At 35.8% G+C, this 19,396-nt stretch overlaps 1 protein-coding gene across 2 annotated transcripts; it reads left to right on the top strand.

The window, feature by feature from the left end:
• Positions 1-14,156: 14,156 nt before the first annotated feature.
• On the top strand, positions 14,157-18,994 carry LOC136803700 (uncharacterized). Of its 2 annotated transcripts, XM_067060418.1 has the most exons (4): positions 14,157-14,411; positions 15,169-15,341; positions 16,942-17,094; positions 17,996-18,994. In XM_067060418.1, the coding sequence occupies exons 2-4, from the start codon at positions 15,216-15,218 to the stop codon at positions 18,173-18,175; spliced, it is 459 nt and encodes a 152-aa protein (XP_066916519.1). In that variant the 5' UTR covers positions 14,157-14,411; positions 15,169-15,215; the 3' UTR covers positions 18,176-18,994. The 2 variants fall into 2 exon arrangements, with proteins under 2 accessions (XP_066916519.1, XP_066916520.1); XM_067060419.1 differs by lacking the exon at positions 14,157-14,411 and having other exon boundaries at positions 15,153-15,341.
• Positions 18,995-19,396: the final 402 nt, after the last annotated feature.

The following is a 19,396-nucleotide window of genomic DNA, read 5'->3' on the forward strand; positions in this document are numbered from 1 at the left end:
AACCAATATTCCTGTTTTTTCGGATTAATTTTCTCTTTCCGACAGTCGTTCGAAAAGAATGTTGATTCCGCTCGACCGCAAACCGTAACCCCTCCCCAAGAGTTTTCATCTTCAAAGTTAAAGTACCTTGTACCAAAAGATAGTTGCTCCACCTTTTTCAACGAGGTTTGAATTCTTTAGAGAGTTACTAAAATCGATTACTCATCCCTCGTTGTTGATACAGAGATTGCTTTATTAAGGTTTTGATTAGCTGATTATCTGTAGAGTAATTTGGAAATAGTTTACAAAGCGTCCCTTTGTCCCTTGTCTCGTCCCTCTGAACCTACCGCCTCTATTTCAGTTTAAGTTCTATTTTGAGGTGAATCACGTTGTCGAACATGTAAATTCCTTTCCCTAAATATAGCTTTTTCGCTTATTTTCATCGTAAGGAACCCAATTTGCTTCGATGTGGATGTTCCGTCTAAGCTCTATTTTTGGTATTATATTTTACCCTTTTCGAATTTTTCTTTAGAACTTACCGATATCTACTGTGTCTTTTTGTGTATTTCAGACTTTTAGCGGCAAACTTTGGTGTAGAATTAAACAAGATTTACCTCCTTGGGAAGCATGTATAGTTGCTGAAACCCAGCTGGCACACAACGCTGTTACAACGTTTATTTAACGTTCACAACGTCTATATAACGTTAGATGAACGTTGAAACAACGTTGTGTGTCAGCTGAAAGTTCCTCTATTTTAGTCTGAATAATACTGCTATATTTGTTTTGTTGGTCTTATAGTAGTAAAGGCTTTAACAAAAAAATCCTTAAATCCTAATCACCAATCTAAAAACAAACAAACTCTCCCATTGAAGTTCCTTATTTTGAATGAACAGATTATTCCACCAGCACTTTTGTAGATTCAGTCTTTTTAAAAATTCTATCATCGGCCTGTCAGAAGCAAGTTAAGCAGATTCAACCATGCAGAGCTACTTTCTAATTTTGTCTGTTTGTTATATGTTTTGTCTTTTAGTTGTGAAGACTTAATTCAAGCGAATCTATCAAAATTCCTGAACATTTGATAGAACAGGTTAAAAATAAACAAACTTGTGTCGTGGATACCTTACCCGAATTTTGTAAACGGATTTTAAGTAGATTTACCCCTCATAAATCGTCTAAAACTTATTAATCGCTTTGTTTATTATAGGCGGTTTATGGTAGTGAAGACTATAAAAAAATCCTCGATTCTAAAGTATCCTAGCGCCCAAATTAAGTAAGCAGTGTTGTTCTAGCTCGAACACAAAATTGCCTCGAAGAAAAGTGGTACTTGTAGTGTAGTTACCACTAACCCAACTAAAGACATTCGTTTTATGTACGCACTAATATTTGCTACCATGTAGAAACAACGTTAGCGTAATTTTGATTAGTGCACACTTAAAGCACACTGTTAGCTTGAAAAGCTGCAAAAGAGTCGAATACTTTCGTTGTGTGTTAGTTAGGTTATAAAAGACAGGGAGATAGCTACTGTGCGTGTGGATATTTTTGACCCTTTGACTATAAGTCAGGAAATTCAGTTCTTTCGCAATCTCAATGTTCTTCAAAAAATGGGTGGAGCGAGTAACGTTTTTCTCCTTAGTAAAGGAGGTCTATAGACCGCTATCTTAAACATATATCGGTAGCCTATCTATTTTAATAACCCGCACAACCTCACACCTCCGTAAAAGCATTGCTCGGTCTTTTCTTGGTCTTTCACAATCTTTTACATTTTTGAGTATTTGAGTCAGTTTGCAAAAGAAAGCTATTCTCTTGGTTCAAAAAAATCGAATATTGTCTAATCGATCAGTTATCTAATTTGGATAAAGTAGGCAGAGGTAGAGTCTTCAGTTACGGTGTGCAAGGTTGTGGTTTCGATATTATCCGAGTCATATCAAAGATCCCAAAATGGTACTTGTAGACAGGGATATTTAATAACGGAGCTGGATAAAGGACGAGAATTCCTTAGCGGATTGCTCCTTTGTCTTTTCTATTGTAAACTGTTCATAATAGAAATCCATCTCTGTCCCCTTGAGTGTTCTGTTTTTATAAGAAAAATGAAGCAGACAAAGTATTCATGCCGCTATAATATATCCCTGTTGTAGATGACTCTCTGTTTGAACTGGGAAGTACATTAGTGCAGGATCCGTTGATTCATTATCTATAAGTAATACGCCTTTGACTTCACACAGACTCTGTTTGATGCTCAGAAATTAAAAAGAAGTGTCAAGGGTGAAATCATGGGCAACGAATGGCGCCATCCCTTTACCTTTGGATAAAAATCTAATGAAAAAGGAAGCCTTCGGATCGCCCTCGACTGCGGTCGCAAATGGAATACTTCTGTTGGTATTATCATTTCTTTCTCCATTTTTAAATAAATTTGACTTATTGGCCCAGCGCTAAGCGAGTGGGCCTTTCATTTGCAACGTTCTGTTCGTGTGTACGTGTGTCTGTCCGTCCGTTTTGGTAGAAACGGCGCTTAAAACCAGTACCACACTTTTTGCCGTCTGGATAGGGAAAAGCTTGCTAAAAGTTGAATACTGGCTATAAAAGATATATTTTCTGATTCCGCGCTCCTTCAAAACAATTTTCAAAACAAAACAAAATGGCGGTCGAAGCGAGGAGGTTGATTCATACTTTCTTGAACATTTTCTTTGCTTTAGTGGTCAAGAGATTTTCAAACCAAAGAAATTTTGTAAAGATTTTTCTTTATAAACCTTTTTCAACATTCTGCCATATCTTATAGTCTTTGCTCAAGTTTTCAGAAAGTTTTATGAGTGAAATTCTACCTTAATCACTTTCATTTTTAGTTTCTTGTTTTCAAAAAGACTTTATTTTTAGGAAATAATGGTTTCTGATATAGAAATAAATAAACTGAAATGCAGCTCATGTGTAAATTTGAATAAGATTGGAACTTTTTTCTTGATGCTACAGAAGAAAACAGTCATTTCTGGATCTGTCGCTGTTAACAACGGTCAGTACAACTGACAGTGGTGGGACGTGGTATGATTTTCAAACCCAACACATAATTATTTCAAGTAAACTAATTCTGGAATTTGGTAATGGACACTAAAATGGAGCTCATGTGTAAATTGGAACAAGATTGGAACTTTTTCCATGATGCTACGCGTACGTGAAAATTATTTTTTCTGGATCTGTCTCGTTTGGCGAAAGGTGCGGTGGCTTGATTTTTCAAACTCGACACAGAATTATTTCAAATAAGTTAATTATGGAATATGTTAATGGAGACTAACAAGATTGGGAATTTTTTCATGATTCTACACATTAAATAAAACGGTCATTTCTGGATCTGTCGCATTAAAACGGTCGGTCGGTTTCAAACTCGACTCACATCGATCACATAATTATTTAAAGTATATAAACTGATTCTGGAATCTGTTATTGGACACTTAAATGTAGCTGGGAGACCCGTCTACTCTGTTTGTGTGATTTCGGAGTATAGCATTTAGTTAAAACGAATAACAATATAGAAATAACAGAGTAGCCGGGTATTTTTGTAGATGCCAAATCTGGTCGCAGAATTCTATTGGCTGTTAAACAATTGTTGAAATCACGTGATATTATTGTTTTGATTGGAAGTGCGCGAACCTGATTGGCCAACCTTATCAACGGCTTTTTTGGCACGAAATTCAAAGCAAATGTAAACAAATTCAAACTGGGTCAAAAATACCATACTCTCAATGAGTAGCTTCTGATGGGACTTTTGCTTATGTGGTGTAAGTTTGAATAGAGAGTATGGATCTCCAGACTAACTTAAATGCAGCTCATGGGTAAATTTGAACTAGATTGGAACATTTTTCATGGTTGCATGCATGAACCGTGAAAATGGTCATTTCTGGATCTGTCACATTAATTGTTAATTCGAACATTAACCACATTAATAGACCTTTTTTCAAAGAGGTCACCCTGTTGAATAATTATGTAGTCCAGCAGAAAAACAATGATAAAACCACGCATAATTATTACAATATGCATGATACAGTAATTATGCATGGCTCTATCATTGTTTTTATGGCTGGACTACATAATTATAGACCTTTTTTCAAAGAGGCCACCCTGTTGAATAATTATGTAGTCCAGCAGAAAAACAATGATAAAACCATGCATAATTATTACAATATGCATGATACAGTAATTATGCATGGCTCTATCATTGCTTTTATGGCTGGACTACATAATTATTCAACAGGACGTCCTCTTTGAAAAAAGGTATATTTTATTAGCCTGGATATGCAGACCGTATGACTATTTCATCGTCTAGTTTTTTTAAGATTATTTTTCTGGTTTACGGTCTGGTCCAACTAACATGCCTGCAGGAATATTTCTCCCTGCATATTTGATTGCTGGTGAGTGCACCTTATTCGTTAAAAAGCGCCCACTCACTAAGCAGAATATTTGCGGGATTTTTTTATATTTTTCCAGTTTTTCTATGGGTGCGCATAATTTATGGAAAAAGCTGACCTTGTGAAAAAAGATAAACAAACGAAAATGAAAACACCAGTTCATTTCTAAACAAAATGGCCGCTGGAAGTACTTTATAAAATGTGGCTGATGTTTTGATGTAGCTTAAAGTAGTTTTGAAAGTTTTTTGAGTTTGTGAAAGAGGTTTATGGAAAGTTAATCATGTGTGTCTGCCTGGGTTTTCAAAGTTTTGATAGTCTGTCAACAAGGGTTCACTCACAGGCAGTATCAAACAAACTGTACCCGACTTTTTTAGTTACACCAAAACTTTAGAAACTTTGTATTGTTTTTTTTTCTGAAATTTTGAGTCTGGATACCCAGGCTAGAATTTTATTGGAAAGTTGAATGTAGCTGAAGACATTTTCGCGAGGGGGGTCCGCTGCTAAGGCCTGGTAAAATATATTATTGGCCAAATACTGACGTTACAGGCAAAAATGTAAAGGCAAAAATTGGGTAAAAAAATTGACGATTTTTGAAACTCGTACTCCTGGGTACCTAATAGCTGTCCCCCCCCAAATAAATTTTCCGAAAATAATTTTCTACCCAGGACATTCTTATTCCAACCCCCCCCGCTTATTGATCTTTGCGAAAATGTTTTTAATAGTTCCCTCTTTTGTCCTAATTCTGCTGTATAATGTTTTTTTTATAAGCATAACGTTTATAAGCATACCAAGACCTAAATTTGTCTAAAAAATAAGCATATTACAAGCATATTACTGAGCTTGCTTTTGAGGTGTGTAAGTGAAAATTTTTTTTTCTATTGCAAAACGTAATGACAAATCTTAGTGTCATTACTTATTTCCCTATCCTCATGTATCTGATGTAAAGCAATGACAGATTTTGGAAAAATTGGAGACTCAAATTTTTCGGAAAAATAAGCATATGATAAACATACTTCAAGCCTGAGTCTAAAATATCTCTAAGCATAACTGAGCTTGTTTCCCAAAAAACATGCTTATAAAAAAAACATGTAGCCTCCTTTTCAAAAGTTTTCCACCACAGACATTTTTATTCCAACCCCCCCCCACTTATTAAGTTTTGAGATTTTTTCCAACCTCCCCCCCCCGCTTATTCCAAAACCCCCAGCTATTAGGTAGTGTACCCGAGGAGAGTATTCAACCGGATGAGCCTTATTCGCCTGTGTAGTCCCGGTTGGTAGGGGACCATTCAATACAATTTCAAGCGTATAACCAATGAGAAGTACCGCGGTTATTTTGAAAATTTTTTTCCTGTCTTCACTTTGATCCATGTCAACGGGGTCATACATATGCTGTTTTGTACGCTCGATTTCAACACGTTACTTTTCGCTGGGCCTTCACGCCCAACGGGCTTCTTGTTTTAATATACTTCCTGTTCCTTTGTTTTTACGGTTGTTCCACTACCCCTGTTACAGATTTAGGTTTTCAATCTCCCTGTTTCGAGACCTTATCACACCCCATTCTCACAGACCCACTGGGACCCCTTCCCACTGGAAAAATCGGCCAAAATATCGTCCCCGGTGGAAAATTTTCCTCCAATTGTTGCCCCTATTTAAAATAATCAAATAAACCAATCCCCACTGCAAAATATTTACTATACTTCCCATCCCTTCGCATTCAGTCCGTTATTTTTATCCTCACTGGATGGGAAAATCCTACCGGTTCTGTGAGAAGGGGGTGCCTAATCTTCTCGTCTACTCTTAATGCTTCCGGGTCTCTATTCTAAATTCACATTTCAGGTTTCAGATCGCAAAATTTCGCAAATTCGTACAAACAAGGAGTGATTGATAATCTTCTCAAACTAGTTTCGATTGTCAAAATAATAAACTTTAGGGACGAGATGGAGATTTTACAAGGTCTTATTTGATTTGATTGATCGTTTACCTGTAATAAAACAATTTTGTTACTTTTTCTAAAGAATGCGTCATTTTTATTACTTCAAATGACCAATTGTTAAAGTATCTTATAAAAACTCATGCATCTAATGTGAAACTTTATAATAGCAAAACTTAAAAATGATAAATGACCCGCCACGAGTTTATTTTATAGCCAATTACCTTTAATTTGATGGTTAAATAATGAGAGTTTCAGCGTGTGAGAGGTGCTTTCGAGATGTGGAAAGTCGTTAAAGTCAGTCTACCGTAGACAGGTCTTGTTGCTAGTTATGTAATGAGTTTGGCAACATTAATGAGGTAATTTATAATTAGTGTAATGAAGTCGATTTTTCACACACTAAAAACACAGGAAATGCATATTTAGATTTGATTGAGTTTTGATTATTTTTCCCTTCAATTTAGCTGAATTTGTTCTTGCTAGTTTTTGTGTTTGTATGGCAATAAGAATTGAATTAGTTAAATTGATTGAAATTATGTTACATTCCAGAAATAACAACAAGATGACATTTGAACTATTGGAACCATAATATTAGGCAATCTGAAACCATGAAGCTGAAACTATTTGATTCCCTGATGTGACGTGGTGATGAGTACTGTGTAGGGAGGAAATATTCAAAGAATTTCAAACAGTGAAGCCAACATTTTTACTTCCTTTAGCCTTGTTCAAAGCTTCAATATGGGAAATATACTTTTGATTGACCGAATAACGTGCGTAAGAAAGAACGATAAATGAGAACCATTTCTCTTATAACGTAGTTTGCTCGTGTATTTTTAGAAATTTTTCATCCGTTCCAAAATACCGTAACTTCTGACCAATTTCCCTTGTGAAGAATATATAGGGCACTGAAAATAAGTTATAAAACTTCTTTTTACCTATCAGCGTAGGTGGAGAGGCTATTACCATTCCTCCCAACTGCATTGCATGCGAGTAGTGCTTGAGATTCAAATATTACAAGTCTGATCGAATCCTTCACACTAACAATCAACTGTGTGTTAGTGAGGCAAGGTGACTGCCTGATTTATAGTGAATCTATTTACCTTTTCGTAAATCTTTTGCTCTATAAAGGTTGAAGTGAAAAATAGCATAAATTGAGTTTCTCATCACATGGTTTTATGTGAAAAATAACTATGTACTCTTAGGTTCCAAATAAACGGCCCCCCCCCCGCTTGTTAATTTTCCAACCCCCCCGGACCTTATTAGGACCCCCCCCCGTTTATTAATCTCTAAGAATATTTTCAGCTGTCAAAGAGAAGGCCCCTTTGCTCTAAATAGCCTGATTTTAGCCTATTTTTACCTTATTTTTGGGTTTCAGAAGTACAATTTCCACCCCCCCCCAGCAATAAGGCCCCCCCGTTTATTAAAATCTAGAAAATTTTCCAACCCCACCCCCGTTTATTTGGAACCTCAGAGTAAAGGTGAAATCAGGAGTCTTCGAAGTACCTCTATACCAAAAATCAAGTATTTAGCATCATAGGATGAAGCTTTTTTTCTTATTCATTTATGGACTTTGGCTACCAGCGCAAGAAAGCATGTTTAGTTATGGAGCAAGTTCCTTGGCTATAATGAATTGATTAACAAGATTACATAGGTTTGGGTATTGGGCTTTTCCAGAAAAAAAATTTACCCCCATTGTTGAGGATATTGAATTTTCGAAGTATCGAACCCCCTAGATATCTTACTTTATTAGTCCGCTCTTAAAAATATGCTCAACCCCCTGGATATCCTCTCTTATAAAAATGCTTATGCCTGGATATCGTATTTTTTACATGAAAAGACACTTTACCCCCCCTGGATGTCCGCTTCCTTGTAGATATTTAACCCCCTGAATATCCACTTTTGAACAGAAATCGTTAACCCCCTGGATATCCAATATCCTCAACAGGGGGGGGGCACGGACTATTTCTGGAAAAGCCCATTTATTTTATCATGTTACCATAGAACTATCCTTATCTTCAATAAAACGTCAACGTACACGTAAAGATTTCTTTCTCAACACTTTTTGCTTTTTTCTTCATCATCCATTTTTATCCTTTTTATACATCCGAATCAGTTCAAACGTCAGCGGTAACCATAGCATAGAGACGGTGCTTCTGCATGACGAATTTTACTCTTTATAAATATTTCTTTCTTTGCTCATATTCACACAAGCAGCTGCTTAGCAGTAGCGCAAGAGAGGATTATAATCGTTTTTCATCATATTGATGAGTAAGTGTGTTCAGACGATGACATTTAAGCTTTGTATGCTATTCATAAGATAGAACTTCCCTTGCCCCAGTGACCTTGAGAATTTTAGGTCAGTGGGGTAAAAGGGAAGCTCTTCAGTCACCTTTCGAATCACGCAATCACACAAAGCAAATCACGTTATCACGAGTTAAACTTACTTTCTATGACGATCACGTTGATCACGTTGGTTCCTCGGATCGCGCACTCACGCACTTTAAAATCTTGAATCACGAAACCATTTACGAACTTGAAAAAACGCCAATCACGCCATCACGAAAACCGCTGGGGATTGGGGATAGAGGTGGATAAATCTCCTGTTGAGATTTGAAATTGAAGATAGGATTGTTTAAAGCTCATCAGCTTCTAAAATTGCCATTGGTGTTATTTGGCCAGGGGGGGGGTACCAAGTCGAGTGTACTGGACCATAGGGTACTAACTTGATTTTTGGATTTTTTTCCAAAAAATTAGACCACCACCCTTTTTAGTACACTGTACTAACTCAATTTAACCTAAAAGATACACCACCCCACCAGCTATGGGCCAGTACACTGACTCGATACCCCCCCTGATTTGGCTTGGTTGATTTTTGGATTAGTTCTATTTATACTGAGACGATTAATTCGTCTGAGACGAGCAATTTAGAACATGAGCATTATGGAACTATTGTGGAGGTCCCATCGGGTTTGCATATCACGGTAATAATAAAAAGACCCAACTTATTTCGAATCTTTATATATCTTTTTCTATCATACTAAGGCCAGGCCAGATATCTGGTAGCTTTTTCACATATACATAATCTGTGTTTTTTTACCTCTTGTAATTATGACAGACTTCAAATCAACTAGTTATTGCATTGTGGATGATGACGAATATAAAAGACAGTATTAGGTGATTCACCTTCCACCTATTTCTTCATACAATCGAATCACCTGACACTCATGTTAAACTCACGCAACTCACTCATCTAGGAATCATTTTATTAATCGGAAAGCGAAGTAGGGATTGGAATAAAGCAATGAAATCTTACGATAGATTTAACTATCACTCGTTGATAGCATCGAACTCTTAGGATTGTTGGTCATTCAAATTTCAACAACCAACAGCAGTTCAAACCATTTAGTGCGGTGCGTTCTAGGCGCGTTCTGGATTGGGAATGAATGCCTTCAGGTTAGAGATTCTACTCTAGCCCTTCGGCCTTTAAACTCGATTGTTCAAACAGTTCAGTTCAAGTTTGTTTGGATTACTTTATTTCATTCGATCGGGAAATCTAACTCTATTTTACTAATATTCATTCCATGTCCTAAAAATTCTCTCAGCAAACACGTTCTTTACAAATCATGAAATAAACGTTCGAGTATTACAATATTGTAAGGTAGATGAAATCGTGCTTGTTAATGACTTTCCCCTATTTTAAGACAACGGAATAGACAAACGACAAAGCTACTAATTAGCAATTGTAACTCCTTGACTTCTTTAATTAACCATGTTAGACATCCTGTCTCAAACTTCCTATGCGGTTGCAGTCACTTACTTACTATTTTTTATCTCTCATCATCTTCCTTGCGAAACTTCACACACTTCCAAATAAAGTTTCCCTTGTTAAGCTTTTTTATGAACCTCTCTATGTCATCTTGTCATAAAAAAACTGTTTCTGGACAATACTGGGAGTCAACTTAAAGTTAAACTTCGGAGGTATTAATTTTTTTTTGAAATCCAAATAAAAGGATAATATTGACTTTGGAACTCTTTGCAGTGCTCAAAGCTGGTCCACCGTTGACGGTTTTATCAACCAGGGTCAAAGATATTTCCGTCTCAAAATGAAATTGAAATGGAAATTTCATTTTCGACGTTTCAATAAGGTAAACCATTTTAACACACTGCTCAAGTAAATTACCAATACCAGAAGTCTGATAATTTTGGTTAGCGTAGGTTGCCAGAGCAGGAAAAAGAGTATTTACATTCAATCATACAATAAATCCGGATAACGCCCGGTAACCATGGCTTTGCCTGTTCAGTATGATTCAGTGGTGCCACTCAAATATTAGTTCAGTAGACATGCTTTTGTGTGGAAGTCTAGTCCTTGATTTATCATTCCCCATTGTGAGAATACTAAAGTAAAGTCGACAAAGAGTCATGATAATTATTGAAATCAAGTTTATGGCAAATTTCCAAAAGAATGGGTCAGTATTCATTATTTTTAAGACGGTCCTCTCAAACAAGCTTAGGTTTCAATGATCTGGCGTAGGTGTGGATCATTTAGAAAGTATCGTATGAAAATAGAGGATCATCCTGGATTCTGTAATTCTAAGCGGAAATTCTTTTTGACCAAGCCTTAGATTTAGATTAATGTCAATGTGCCTCATCATTGTTAATACTTAGACGTTATGGAAAATGTAATCGGACTAATTTTTTTATCATATTTTATGGATTTTGAAATTTTGAAAATTGATAAAATCTAGCTTTTAGATCATGAAAAGACTTCCGGCTCAAATGATTTTTTTGACTGAGAATCTAAATCGTTCATCTAAATTCTTTGAGATCTGCTCAGACTACTTAGTTCCTTTTCACTTTTAACCTTCTAAAAAGTCACGAACAGTCCTCGAATATCCTAAAAACCATCAAAAGTTTCAATTTTTGTCCCATTTACTTAGTTATAGTCTTTGGTTTGATTTAAATTCATCCAAAAGTGCCAATGTCTTTCAAAGTTTAGTGAAATGGGTGTCCAAAACAGCAAACAGACCTAGCTTGGGTACCTGTTTTAATTGATCATTCTTGTAAATCTTTCAAACAATTTCAAAAATTCAGTAATCACATTTTTCACTCACTCTAAAGTCTAAGATTTTTGTAGTGATCTGTGCATTTTTACTTCCCAAATCTTATCCGATTACTAATGCAAACACTGAAATGTGGAAAGAAAATTTCTAATCCTGTCCTTTTCCTTGATATTCAAAAACACCCACTAATTTTCATAGTTGGAGTATGCTAGGGTTACGTGGGTTCTCTTCCATTTTACATACAAAGCAAAAAATTGTGGAGATCTTTCAAACAGATTTTAACTGACCTTGTTGTTGAAGTTTTTAAAACGTTTTTGTATATTTAGTTTTGCTTTGTGAAGCGTTTTTAGCTAACTTCTATAGACCATGCCACTTTTTGATTTCGCATGCAATTCTTTAGGAAGCTCAGTGGTTTCTTCAATTATGATTTTCCTTTTACTTAACGAGGCCCCCAGCGGCATCTCTACACCTCATCACGCTGTCGCCCTCACGCCGAATTTGCATTCGCCATGATCATGAAAATCACCATAATTTGTTCATCATGCAAAAACATACCAATACACTCTTCTCGAGATGCATAAATTTATTGTTGTCCTCGTTTTCAAACAGATTTCATTGCTATGAAATTATACATTTAAACCAATTTAAATTCCCAAAAGGCAAACATTAACTATAAAACAAAAGTACTTGAAATTCAAAATGTCTATCATTGTGAATATGTAATTTTATAGCAATGAAATCTGTTTGAAAACGACGACAACAATAAATTTATGCATCTCGAGAAGAGTGTATTCATGCCATCACCCCTCATAATTTGCCCTATCACCTATCTTTTCTTAAACCCTCTCGCCCATATCACGCCACAACCTTAATCACGACACCATATCAAAAATCTTCACTTCCATACATGAACGATATCGCTACCGCATGCAAACCAATTGGGGGAGCCCTTCTGAAGGGACAGGAGAATTAGTTCGAGAGTGTAGAACAGTAGAAATTCTTGATATTCATAGCGTAATTATTTTATACGGAAACACCGGGCGTTCGCCACCAGCTTCATTGTTTAAATTTAAAACTGGTGGCAAATGCCCGTTGTTTTTCGGGTGTTTCCGTATAAAAGATTACGTCATGAATATCAAGAGTTGCTCAAGAGATCTCCTTTTTATGTGGCAAAAATAATGTCCGATGTTTTCACACACACAAAAGAGCGTAGACACAGACAACGGAATATTTTGTGGATTTCCTATCGAGCATGCGTCATTTTTTGAAAGAGAGATCGAAGAGTAATCCCCCGTAACGGAAATAAAATACAAGATTTCTCATTTTTCTGACATTTTTGTTGGCAAAAGGTTTATTCCACGTTACGTTTTTTTCATTAAAATTAAACGTCCCGAATATTCTGTGCAAAGAACTGAGTATACATACTCTTTTTGAAAACAGGCTCAGGCATGCTTAGCTTATATTCTGGAATCAACATCATACTTGTGATATGGTTATTTTTCTGAAAAAAATGATTCATTTAAAATGGAAAAGAAAAGTGAATCATCCTAAATACACAACCCATGACCAAAATGACCAATTATCATACTAATGATATACTTATTCTTTCACCAAATGCAGGTGTCAGTATGCTTATAAACATTATGATTATAAAAAGAAAAATATGTACTGAACTTTCAGCTCGACAGTTAGTACCTCTAGGAGGACCGGCTCTACTTCTAAGGCGTGAAAAATGCTGGGGAAACAGTAGACTCTACACTTGGGCTATTTCTACAGTATTTCTATAAACTCAGTAATTGTATTTTCACAAGCAAAAAAGCGGTGTAATGTTCTGCCCACCCTTTATTTTGGATGATTATTTTCATGTAGTTGCAAATTAAACCTTTTTATTGACACCTACATTACAAGCAATGTCCTCTACTAAAAAATGCCAGTGGTTTTAACAACCACATTTTTTTCACTTCACACACTCAATCAAAATCATTTGAGATTATCCAGCGGATAATGGACAGGCTAAAAACCCCCATAACTCCAACGCAAAGATTGCCAGCTCTTTGTGATTCACTGACACTCGAAATGGTCTATGAAATTTATTTGAAAAGATTTGCTACGTGACTGACTCTCTAAAGGTCTGGTAATGAATGAACTTACCATAAAAGCCACGTAATTTCATAACTCAGTTGGTATGGGTTTAATGAAAATTAAATTTCGGTTTTTAATTTAAAAGATTTTATCTTTATGACCACTAATGACATCTCATTTGTAAGCTATTAAATGTAAATTCAAAACGATCTTCGCTACTTTGTCATCTTTCAAATCTTAAGAGAAAAAGAGAAGCAAAATTGGTATTCTAAGCTATCTTCCTAAACCTCTACTGTTATATCTAATAATTGCCCAATAATCGATTCTAAACGCTTGTATAAGCCACAAATTACAAAAAGAATTGACTAAAATACCTGCAGTTACAAGTTGTGCAATAAGACCTCAAAGGAAAAATGTCAAAACCAAAATTTCTTTTTCGTATGCTATTTGACTATAGAAATGATTTTTTAGGTCAATCTTACTTCCATCCATATTTGGTCAGTTAAGGTTCAACTGTTGGCCTTCAGGGTCCATACTTATTCCCATACTTAATTTTTTCTGAGTCCAATCTTTGCTAACGGTCCATGTTCGATTTCCAGTCACCGCGTTTCCGTCGGTTGAAGGTTAATTTTACCAGAAACGAGTTCTTGGCCGAGGTTCAAACTTGCAATCTGGCCGGAATTTTTTCCAACTTTAAACTTTGATGTTTTTAAAAATAATAAATTGCGATAAGTTTACGTTGAGAGACGTTTTCGTATAATAGACGATAAGGAGTAACATAAAAAGACAAGGTTTTTAAAAAAAGACAGTACACATTTGAATTGAACCTGATTGCACGTCATTAATTATTTCATCATTTCTCAAGAATCATTTGATATAGGAAAAGCATTACTTTCGACTCCGTGTAGAAACGTAACATCATCCAGGAGCAAAAACGTGTGACACTTCATGCAACCCCGTGGGTATTGTAAGTTTCTATTCTTCGTACATATGCACCTGTTTATTTCTTTTTATAAGCATTTTGATCGCTATAAGCATTACCATGTCTCAGATTCAGACCATCTTCGCACGTGACGGTTCCGTTTCGCTCTGAAACGAAACGAAGCCATTCTATTAGTTACATTCAAGTGTTACGTCACTTCTTACCAATAGAATGGCTTCATTCCGTTTCGGAGCGAAACAGAACCGCCATGTGCGAACATGGTCTCAGTGTCATAGTCGAGTCTCTCTAATTCGAATATCTGTAATTCGAATGTCTTCATAATATGAACAAGTTTTATGGTCCCCTCAGCTAACAATACCTTATAAACCTTACTCCATATCTTGAAATTTCCATCAAAGGAATTCTAGCTTCCCCGAGCTATGGAGACTCCACTGTGGGAAGTTCTCTGGTATAGAATTTCACTTTGCTTTGCCTCTCTGTTTCATTACATATCATATCATATTCATCACATATCAAAAGATCAAATTTTCAGAATTTTGATGTACATTGTATCACGATAACAACCCGGCAATCCAGCTGTTTTTAAGGTTGGAATCGTACTTTATATTTTATTTGCTAAGTGTGATTAATACCCAAACCTTGATCGATGCTTCAAACCCCTATGTGGAAGCTATGAATTCATGACAGATTCGAGGAGCATCTGAACTTATATCATCTAGGGGTTAAATCAGCTGTCACAACTAAATTGAAGCCTCGATTTTTATGTTTTCCTATCTTTCAGGACCTAGGAGTAAAATGTGATCATATTTACATCAATCCGTTAATGAAATGGGAAATGGAAGGAGGAGCAATGAAGATCAGAATGTCAGCAAAAATACATTTGGCATGTCACTTGTGTACCTACAAGCTCAAAACAAACAAACAGACAAACAAACAAATATACAACATGAAAAGGTATTTTTATTTCCTATCCTTGAAACAATACTGAATACCATTCTTTTATTTTGTCTTTTAAAAATTTATAAGAACACTCAAAAGGCTCGATTTGTTTTGCAAAAAAATAATCTACGAACAGATTAAGGACGCTCTGAAATATTTTTAGGAAAAATTACGCCTTTCATATTAGGAAAACGGCTCAGCATGGGTCCTTATAAAAGGTGTACAGAATTTAAGATCTTTTTTCCTTAGTTTTCTTTCTTTGTTTTATCAATGGGAAAGTAGATTATTGATTTCTCATGACCTAACTGTCGCAGCCAGCCCCTCCCCTTTCACTAAGGGGTTGTGCAGGTAGCGGGGGCTGGCCGTTATTGTGACGCTCTAATATTAATGAATATTTATATCATCGCAAATTAATTAGATAATCCATTCTACTGTACTAGTGACGATTGGTTTGTTAAAAAGAAATCTAAAACGACGATTACTCATAGCAACCAAAAACAAATATAGACTGCGTGTCGTGTGTTCATTTTTCTTTCACTTTTTAAAATCCATAATTCTACTTTCCTCAAACAAATGTCTAGTAGAGTACATTGTACGGAAATAGACTTTAAAAGATTCCGCATGGCAGGGTACCAGACTGTGTCTCTCGCGATGTCTCTCGGATGCTCACAAGCTATTGTTACTCAGAGTTTTTCCTTTGATTTTAGAGTAACGAAAAAGGAGAAACTTCGACATGATATTGTTAAACAATACAAAAAAAGAAAAAGTCATTAAGAAAGCCAAACGAGAATTGATCATCCTTCAATTAATTGCATTCATCAAAAAAACTCGTTCCGAGATTCATTAACTTATCCTATTGTTTTAATTAAATGTAAAACAATAGCAATTAACAAGCGTCAGCTATAAAAGCCGATGGCTTTGCCATATCGTCTTCAGTTCATTTTATTTTATTTTACTCGAAAAAACGCTGGTCGTTTCACTTGAAAGAGCGCTGGTCGCCTTTCCATCAAATATCAATCAAAAAAAATTTACCAAGCGCTTATTAACCTTATTTGGCATAATTTTGTTGACATCAGCAAAAAATGGTATGTATGTATTTGATTTTTATATGTTTTTTCCTTTATGAAGGAACTTGTAGTTTGACAGATTCGGATAAGAAAAGGGTTCAAATTTTATACGATAGAGAGTGTTAGAATCATTAATAATTCCTTATTTGGAAATTCACACTCTCCATTCTAAAGCTAGAATCTCCTTTTAGATTGCGTTGCATTTGCAGTCTATCATATTTTGACAGACATAACGGTTGTTTTGGAGAATTTTCTAGCCTACCGCCCTCTTTGCTTTCCGTCAAAATATTTTTCTAAAGGTTCTAGTGCCAAACACTTGACAAGCGACGTGATTAGCTAACAATTGTTATTTTACTCCCTGAATTTTTCGCCTTTTAAGTCAAAAATGTACATGTTATCTTTAGATTCAGGGGGTTAGCAGTTACGCCACCCTTAGGGTTGAAAGCATTCCAAGGTCTCTTAAATGAAAATCGGTATTAACGATTCGGTTTGGTTTTAAGTGCCTTATCAACAGTAACAAATATTGTTCATTCTTTTCCAAAACCCAGACATACAAAACGATCTCAATGTTCTATTTGACGCTCGTCGCAGTTGTGTTGGTCCAAGGACGTCCGCAAACTTTGGAAACTCCATCCAATAAAGTCTCAGATGGTGGCGATACATTAATACAACAAGGACGAAATATGTTAGCTGAATTTCTGGTAAGTTCCTGACCTCATTTTCTTTCCTCTCTTACGCTGACTTGAATGCAACGCCGTTTGATATCATTCTACAGTGAAGTGGTAACTTCAACAAGTTTTCTGCTCGCTTCAGTTAAAAATGTCTTATAAGCATCACTCCGTAACTCGAAATTTCCTTAACTCGAACAAATTTGTGTTCCCCATGCGTGTTCGAGTTATGGAGACTCCATTTGTAACATGTTAATATACATGGATGTACCAAGGATGTAACTGTGACGTTTATTTGCGCCATGCTTTGCAATCTGGTAAATACTAGCGTTCTTCTTAAGCGCACTTCTAAAGTCCGCTAGAATACACGCCCCTAAATTTATCAGGACCTTCTAAAACAATGCGTGACCTCGCTGGCGGCGAAAACCGAAAATGTTTATACATCAAACTTCGCTACCTATAATATGCTAATTGAGAAAATGGGGTCGATTATTTAGTCATTTTCATATCAGATTAGCATTTTCTTTTTCCTCTTTACGCCCTTACAAAACTAGAAACTAATTCAGTTATACGCGTTTTCAAAGAAACATAAAAATTAACATGATTGGAACACTGTTTTTTTCTTCTTAACGGTGTGTAATATTTTCTTTTTGATAGGGGCAATTATATCACCTACGCACTTTCACTTAAAATATGTTTCTTAGTCAGCCCTTTGTTCTTAAATGAGTTGTAACCGGTTACTAGGTTTAAAACACATAGACGTTTTCTTCCGGCAATCTTTCCTTACACAAGGGCTCTCGTGCATTTTTGAATGCACCTTCCATTTGCACAAAACAACCACCCACCCTCCCACTATCATTCAAACCACTTTGATAATTTTAATGTTTTCTATACATTGACCAGTTGAATTCAATTTCTTTTGTTACCCTTTTAGCTCAAAGACGCTGCACTGGACACACACAAATTCAAACAAGACCATGGATGCTATAAGAACATTTATAAAGAGTGTACCCACGACTCTGCATGTGGATGCCACCTAAAATGCCTTGGAACCATGAAGAATAACAGGATTGTTAAACGTTGTATTTCTCCAACTTATCCACTCATTCGATGATTGGTTCCTCGTGACGTAATGGTATGTAGGAGACTCGTTGATTGGCTCAATGTGACGTAATTGTGTGAAAGAGACTTGCTGATTGGCTCAATGTAAGGAAATTTCGGCAGCAGCATCATTATGACGTATAAAAATGTATAACAGCAGGCATACGTCATATTTCTTGGCAAAGTTTACCACATTAGACGATCTAAAATTCCGTCTTGCTAAAGGAAACTTCTCTTGTGACAGATGATATTATACATGAAATAACGAACTCTGAATTGTTCATTTTGATCTCCTGACAGCAAGGGATACGAACAAATAACACAAACATTGAAAAGAGTGTAGGACGAACGGAAGCATGGGAGATTTGACAAATATTGTATGTTCTTTTGGCAAAAAGCTATAGACGAAGGGACGTGACGTTATTTTTTCCGATTTTACGCGATCAAAACTAAACCAACCAACCACCCGCACGCACGCCTCTGCGTTTTCCTGGTGAAAACAATACCACGAGGGCGTTGGGTTTCATGAGTCGAAACAGAAGAACTATGACGAGAAAGACAACTAGCAAATTATTGTATGGGTTTCTACACCCATGTAATAGGGTGGAATTTACTGCTCATTATACAACTATTAAAGTAGAGAGTTTTACATAATTTAATTTTTCGTTTTAATTTTAGCATTTTTTTTCTTCCTTTTTGTTTAATTCTACTATATATTTATTTCCCTTTACATATTGTAAATATGCTACATTTTCTATTTTGATCTAAAAAAAGTTTAAGATTTAAATTAAAAGTTTAATAGAATCCTTATGTCCGAAGGAGAAGCAGCAAATCATTTTATATTTCTAACTTTATTAATCCTTTCTTTGTAAATGTCTCAACCCGGGGGAGGGGGTACTCTTGCCGACCGATGGGGGTAGACCCTGTGGGACTCGTCTTTTTTGAAAATTTTGTCAAGTTTTCTGAAAAAAATGACCCTAAATGGGACTAAAAGTCCAAAGTTTTCTCATTCACTCATTTTGTTTTATAAGCATACGGTTAATTTCGGCTGAAGCTCACTATGCTTAAGTAAAGCTCAATTTTGAGCCTCGACTATGCTTAACCCTATGCTTGGTAAAAAAAATATGAAGGGGGGGGGTAAGTTTTTCGCGCATTTTCCCCTCTCTTTAATCTTGAGAGAAATGAAGACATTCTATTGTTTTCGAATGTTTACCATATGATATATGATATATGA

This window comes from Clytia hemisphaerica, unplaced genomic scaffold (assembly GCF_902728285.1).
Source record: "Clytia hemisphaerica strain Z4C2 unplaced genomic scaffold, Clytia hemisphaerica genome assembly, whole genome shotgun sequence".
Taxonomy (NCBI): domain Eukaryota; kingdom Metazoa; phylum Cnidaria; class Hydrozoa; order Leptothecata; family Clytiidae; genus Clytia; species Clytia hemisphaerica.

Excerpts from the sequence above, each read along its gene's own strand:
- LOC136803700 (XM_067060418.1), top strand. The coding sequence starts at position 15,216 with ATGGGAAATGGAAGGAGGAGCAATGAAGATCAGAATGTCAGCAAAAAT. Across the intron at positions 15,342-16,941 it reads CAAATATACAACATGAAAAG|ACATACAAAACGATCTCAAT; the intron begins GTATTTTTATTT and ends TCCAAAACCCAG. Across the intron at positions 17,095-17,995 it reads ATATGTTAGCTGAATTTCTG|CTCAAAGACGCTGCACTGGA; the intron begins GTAAGTTCCTGA and ends TTACCCTTTTAG.